General features: G+C 61.6%; 1 protein-coding gene across 1 annotated transcript; it reads right to left on the bottom strand.

Moving 5' to 3' along the window:
• Nucleotides 1-2,204: 2,204 nt before the first annotated feature.
• BARHL2 (BarH like homeobox 2) lies at nucleotides 2,205-5,197 on the bottom strand (the record flags this gene model as incomplete). The annotated part of the gene is made up of 3 exons (XM_084290682.1): nucleotides 2,205-2,517; nucleotides 3,028-3,253; nucleotides 4,615-5,197. The coding sequence occupies 3 exons, from the start codon at nucleotides 5,195-5,197 to the stop codon at nucleotides 2,205-2,207; spliced, it is 1,122 nt and encodes a 373-aa protein (XP_084146808.1).
• Between the last annotated feature and the right edge of the window lie 800 nt (nucleotides 5,198-5,997).

The raw sequence follows: 5,997 nt of genomic DNA, 5'->3' as shown, positions 1-5,997 counted from the left end.
CCAGCCGGATCGGGAATCGCACTGCAGGAGAGGTCGCGGTTCCCGTCCCCCTCAGCAGAGCTTTAGCCGCCGTCCGACCCTCGGCACCACCACAGCCCCGGCCGCGATTTCCAGCCCCGCGGGAGCCCCCAGCCCCTTCCCGGCCCCCCGCTCTGGGGAGCACTCATCCATTTTGCGCGAACTTATTCTTACTACTTCTCAACGACTTTGTGCAGTAAAAACTCAAGCCCCGATTTAGCCATCGAGAAGAAATACAAGCCTGGGACCAGCTTTTCCAAAAGGATCGCCTCCTTTTCGGGAGAAAACAGCCCAGGATTCGCTGTTTGGGTAGGCGAGAGGACTCTATCCGAGCGCCACTACCCACCCCTTCCCCCAGGCCGGGCAGGAGGCGATCCCCCAGCCCGAGGGGGCTGCCCGGGTCGCCTCGGGCGCGCTCCCAGCTCGTTTCTGCCGAGACGCATTTAGGGGCGGCGGCGGAGGCGCGGGGGAATTGTCAACGGCCGCCGCAACACGGGCACAAAACGAGGTGGGCGTTCCCGGCCCGCTTCCCTTTTGTTAGATCAAGACAGGGGTCAATATGGTTTTAACGCGAATTTATTAGCAGAGAAATCAGCAAGCCGCTCGCTAATTAGCAAAGCCCAAATAAATGTGCCCGCAGGCTCCTCTTTTTCTTTTCTTTTTTTTTTTTTTCTTTTCTTTTTTTTTGTGTGTGGGGTTTTTTTGTTTGTTTGTTTTTAATTCTCTCTTCGAGAAAGAGAGAAAGGGAACTCACGAGAAAATAAAAATCCCAAAATCCAAACCCTCAGAGGAAAAGATACTGTTTGACTTTATGAATGTTTTATAGGCGACTCCTGGATAACTTCCAAATTTCGCAAGAGGGTGTTCACCTTCGAGGGCTGGAGTCACAGCCAGCCGAGGAGCTCGGCGGAGGGTGGCAACCAGCAGCCCCTGCCCGTGCCCCCTCTCCCTGCCGCCTCCCGACTCCTGTGGCTCGGGGCCGGCGGGCGCTGAGCAGAGCAACGGCCCGCCGGGGGAGGGGTAACGACCAGAGGGGGGCTCGGGGGCTCAGCGCCCGCCAGGACCCCCTGCCTATTTTCCTTCATTTCCCTCATTACTCACCCCCAGCGCCGGCGTTCGCTGTCTGTCCCAGCTCGGTGCGGAGACAGCTGCCCGGCCCCGCCGCGCCCGCCCCCATGGGCCGGAACCGGTCCGGGCAGCCCGCCGCCGCCGCCTCTCCCCGCCAGCTTCCCAGGGAAGTGCTGCCGCCCTGCCCAGGTGCTTAAAATAACGGCGAAGGGCACCGCACCTGACGCAGGGTGGTGATTTTTTCTCCTTTAATATACAGCTAGAACGAAAAAAATCGCCGGTTACGAAAGAACGAAAATACATTAAAAAAAAAAAAAGTGGCGTTTGCCTTTTCTACTCCGAATTTCTTGCATTCTCGTCATGGGGAAAATTAGCTACCTTGAATTTCCATTTTTGTTAAAAAAAGATAAAGTTTATTTTTTTTCTTTTTTCCCTGTAATTTTTCAGTCACAAAAAAAAAAATCTATATTTTGTCATCTAAGCATTTATTTTACTGAATCCAAAAAGACATGAAAAGGGAGAGGGGAGAACCACGTTCGTTTGTTTTAAACTAACTTATAGAAGTGATTTTTTTTTTTTTGGACAACATATAATAAATATGATATAGCACTCAGCACTCGGTCTGTACAATTCTGTTCGCATTAGGGAGCATGCCACTTTTCAATAAGAAAAAAAAAAAAAAAAAACGTCATGAGAAAAATCAGTGCAAAGTTCTCCGTTCCCCCGTTCTTCTCCGACGGGCGGGGGCGAGGCTCTCTCATCCCTCGGTCCTCTCCAGTGGGCAGGCTCTGCGGCGGGCTTCCTCGCCCTCTCTTCCTCCCCCTCCTTCCCTCTCTCTCTGTCTCCGAGCTCTAAGTCCTGTCTCGCAGGAGCCGAGGTCGGCGGGGCTCCCCGTGGCTCTGCCCGCGTTCCCCCGCGTGTGGTCGTTTCACTTACGGGCTCGGCTCGGGGTTCACGGTTCAAGAGTCCCTGCTCTGACTGATCGCCTCCTTCGGTGGCTGGTGGCTGCCTGCAGACGCTCCTGCCCCTCGGCTTCCCCTCGCTTCCTTCTCTGCGGTGCTGGGGCTTGTTTGGGGACGGGGAGGGGAAGGGCTCGTTGCGGGGACCGCGGTGCCGCTTCACCGGGGGTGCGGGGTGCCCGGCATGGGGTTGGCCAGGGGGTTGAGGGCCGGCTGCCCGCCGGGCCCCAGCCCGTGGATGAGCACCCGCGGCACCAGCGGCCGCTGGAGCTGGGGGTGCGGCGCGGGGGGAGTCCGGTACATGCTGCTGTACATGGCCGCGGCCGCCGCGGCCGCCGTCGTGCTGTCCATGCTGCCCAGCAGGCTTGGGTGGTAGAAATAGGGCGAGGGGAACATCCTCTGCAGGGCCGAGTAGTTCCCGGCCTCGGCCAGCAGCTCCAGTCCCACCGCCGTCTGCCGCTTCCACTTCGTCCTGCCGGGGGGAGCACAAGAGGTGGCTGCAGAGCGGGCGCCGCGACGGGGCCCCCGGCACGGCCCGACGAGTGCCGCCGGCTGCGGGCGGCCAGCCCCTTCCCCTCTCCGGCGCTGCCGGGACCCCGACGGGGCGCTGCGGCCCTCGGTACCCGCACGGGGCCGGCCCCGGGCAGCCCCGGCCCCCGGTGCCCTGGCTCCCCCCGCGTACACACACGCACACGCGCGGAGGTTCCGGCCAAATTAATAAACATGGCGCCCCGGTTAGATTACAGCGCGCTGACACTAATGTTTTCCGACAGAATTAGGGTGGCTGCAACCGTATGTAATGAGACAGAAAATTATGGCAGCGGTGACAACTGGACGGACCCCCCGGCCGCCGGGGAGGGCGCGGGGCCGCGCACCGGGCTCCCGCAAAGCGGGCAAGACCGGCGGCGCCCCCCCCCACCGCTCCCGTGGCCGGGCCGAGCTGAGCCGTGGGTGAGCCGCCGCCCCGTCGGGGCCCCCTTACCTGCGGTTCTGGTACCAGGTTTTCACCTGCGTGTCGGTGAGGTTGAGGGCGGCGGCCAGGTCCATGCGGTCCTGCACGCTCAGGTACTTCTGGCGTTCGAAGCTGCGCTCCAGCTGGTTGAGCTGGTGGTCGGAGAAGGCTGTCCTCGCCTTCCGCGGCTTCTTGGCCCGCACCGGCGGGCTGTCCCGGCTGCTCGTGATCTCCCGGTCGCCCTCCTCCTTTGTCCCTGCGAGCGAGCCGAGGAGCCGTGAGCGAGGGGCGACGGGACCCTGGAGCGACCCCCGCCCCTCCCCGGAGCCGTCCTCGGGCCCCGCTAACCCCTCCCCCGGGACTTCTCCGGGGCGTTTGGGGAAGGGGCGAATAAAGCGGGGGCGGCGGGATTTCCCCGCTCTATTTGTCAACGGCGAGGGTTTCGTTATTTTTTCGCCCTCCTCCCCCCCCCCGCCCCTAAAAGCTGGGAAATCGATATGTCAATCCACCCCTGCTTGTACCCGGGTTTGTAGCGCTCCTTGATCTTCCCTGCAGGAAGAACAATAATCTCTCTAATTGACCCACTGGGGAGGTTGGTGCACACAAAAATGGCCAGACCAGACTGTACATCTGTTTTGGGCACTCTTATGCTAATGCTAAAAAAGCAAAATGAGCGGCACACACCAGCGCCTCTCTGCTATTCAGTCTTGCAAAAATATGTGAATGGGGCAAAATTAGAAAAATGTGTCCCATCACCTCGCGGCTTGAAGTGCGCTTCCTGCGAAGCCAGCCTGCGGGAAGGAGAGGCTCCGCTCGCACAGAAGGAAAAAGATCTCCTCTCCGTGCCACTGTTTCTCACTCTTCCCCTTCCTTCCCCTTCCTTCTCCCCACGCACACATCGCTATTTTCATTTACAAACCCTGAGCTGCGGGGAGGCTTCCCCATGAGCCCGAAATCCATAAAAAAAAAAAAAAAAAAAAAAAAAAGTAAGAGAAGACGGAGAAATAATCCTTCCTTGTCCCAGCGCAGCAAAAAAACGGGGGTTTTGGCAGAACACACAAAGCCCTGCGACCTTCTCTGCTTATCGCGGGCCGGTTCTTTTTGTTTGTTTGTTTAATTTAAACTTCTTTCGTTTATTTGGTATTGGGAAGGTGGTGGGATTTGTTGTGTTTGTTTCTCTTTATTTTTATTTCAGATCGAATGAACAAAGCCGAAAAGGATGAAGGCATTAAGTGCAGCGGGGCCGCTGTGCGTGGTTCTTAGAAAGCCGGGGAGGCATTTATGCGCGATTGCCTAAAAAATAAACACGCTCTCCTTCCAAACGCCATCGCACCCGTTCAGCCTAATTTCGTTAAAAACGAGCAAGTTAAAATAAAAATAAATAAATACAATTAAATTAAAAAAAAAAAAAAAGACGGAGAAGACGAGGAGAAATTTTCTCTCGCCGGACAGAATAAAACGCGGTTGCATTATTTTTTACCCATTTAACAAACGACACACCGACGATCGCGACAAACCCGTGCAGAGCGGAGCCGGTGCTGCTCTCCCCCGGTTCCCCCCGGTTTCCTCCTCCCACCGGGCCGTACCGGCGGCGGAGTGGTGCCAGGTCGTACTCACCGTGGCATTTGATGTCGCCCTGCGTGTCGTCGCGCTTGTCGAGCTTGGCTTTGCTGTCCTCCTGCTCGAGTTTCGGCCTGAAGCTCTCCGGGGCCGCGCTGCCCTCCTGCTTGGGGGTGTGATGGGGAGAGGGGACGCTGGTGCTGTAAGGTGCGCACGCCGCCAGCGGTTTGCTGTCGCCCAAAATGTCCTTAATTAAAAAAGAGGAGGTGGAAGTCCTGGGGCCGGAGCTGGCCGAGCCCAGCTGGGGCGGCGGCGGCGGCTGCTGGGGAGACGGCTGCAAACTCGGCGGCGGCAGCGGCGGGTGCGGGCCGAGGTGGAGGTGGTGCGGCGGCGGCGGGAGGCTCTCCGCCACCCCCAGGTGCGGCTCGGGCTGCTCCATGCTCACCGAGATGGGCGACGAGGGCGCCGTGCCCACGGTGTCGATCTCCGAGCAGGGGGACGGCGTGGCCTGGCTCCTAAAATCCGCGGGCCGGCCGTCGCCGTGCGGCCGAAAGTCCCCGTTCATGACGCTGGGGCTGCCGCAGCTGCCCCCGGACAGAATGGTGTCTATCCCGAAGCTGGACCCGCTCGGCCCCTCCATGGCGGCCCGCTAGCGCCGCGCCCGCATCCCCGGGAGCTGCCCGCTCACCGGGCGGCGGGCCGCGGGGGAGCAGCGCACCTGCGGCGGCACTCGGGCGGGCGGCACTAGCGCGGCGCCCCCGCCGAGCGCCGCATCGCCACCGGGCCGGGCCGGGCCGAGCCGAGCCGGGCCGGGCCGAAGTTAGTTGGGAAGTTGCGGGCGGAGGCGCGGAGCGGGGCGGACTCCGGCCACTGCGGTGCGCCCGCCCGTGCCGGCCGGCTCCTCTCGGCGGCGGCGACTCCCCCCATGACGTCACGGCCGCCGCGTCCCCCGCGGGTTATGATAAACCCGGGTTTTTTCCGCCGCCGCCGCCCGCCCCCATTGGCGGCCCGCCGAGCGGGGAGTGACGCCGCCAGGTTGGCATCCAATCAGCGCGCGCGGCGGCGGGCACCATCGCTCTCCCTCTGCTCCCCCCTCCCGCCGCTGCCGCCGCCGCAGCGCCGCCCCGTCGGGGAGAGGGGCGAGACGGAGCGAGAAGGAGGGAAAGGCAAATCGAGGAACGGGAGAGAGGGGAAGAAGGAAAGGGAGAGGAGCGGGACGGCACCACCAGGGCGGAAGCGGGGCCGCGCCCGTCCCGGTGCACTGGGCGGCGGCGTGCGCACAGCGGGGCGAGAGACAGCCCTCGGGGGTCCGGGCCCACCATGTGGTGGTGGGGGGGGGGGATGTGGCGGGTGCTGGCACCGACGGGGCTACGGCGTGAGCGGGGAGCGCACGGCCCGCTGTGCCGTCGGGGCGCCCTGGGCCGCTCGGTCCCGCCCCGC

The sequence above is a fragment of the Netta rufina genome (assembly GCF_964035555.1).
Source record: "Netta rufina genome assembly, chromosome: 8".
NCBI lineage: Eukaryota > Metazoa > Chordata > Aves > Anseriformes > Anatidae > Netta > Netta rufina.
Note: the sequence above shows the minus strand (reverse complement) of the source record. Positions and strands in the feature narration are given on the sequence as shown.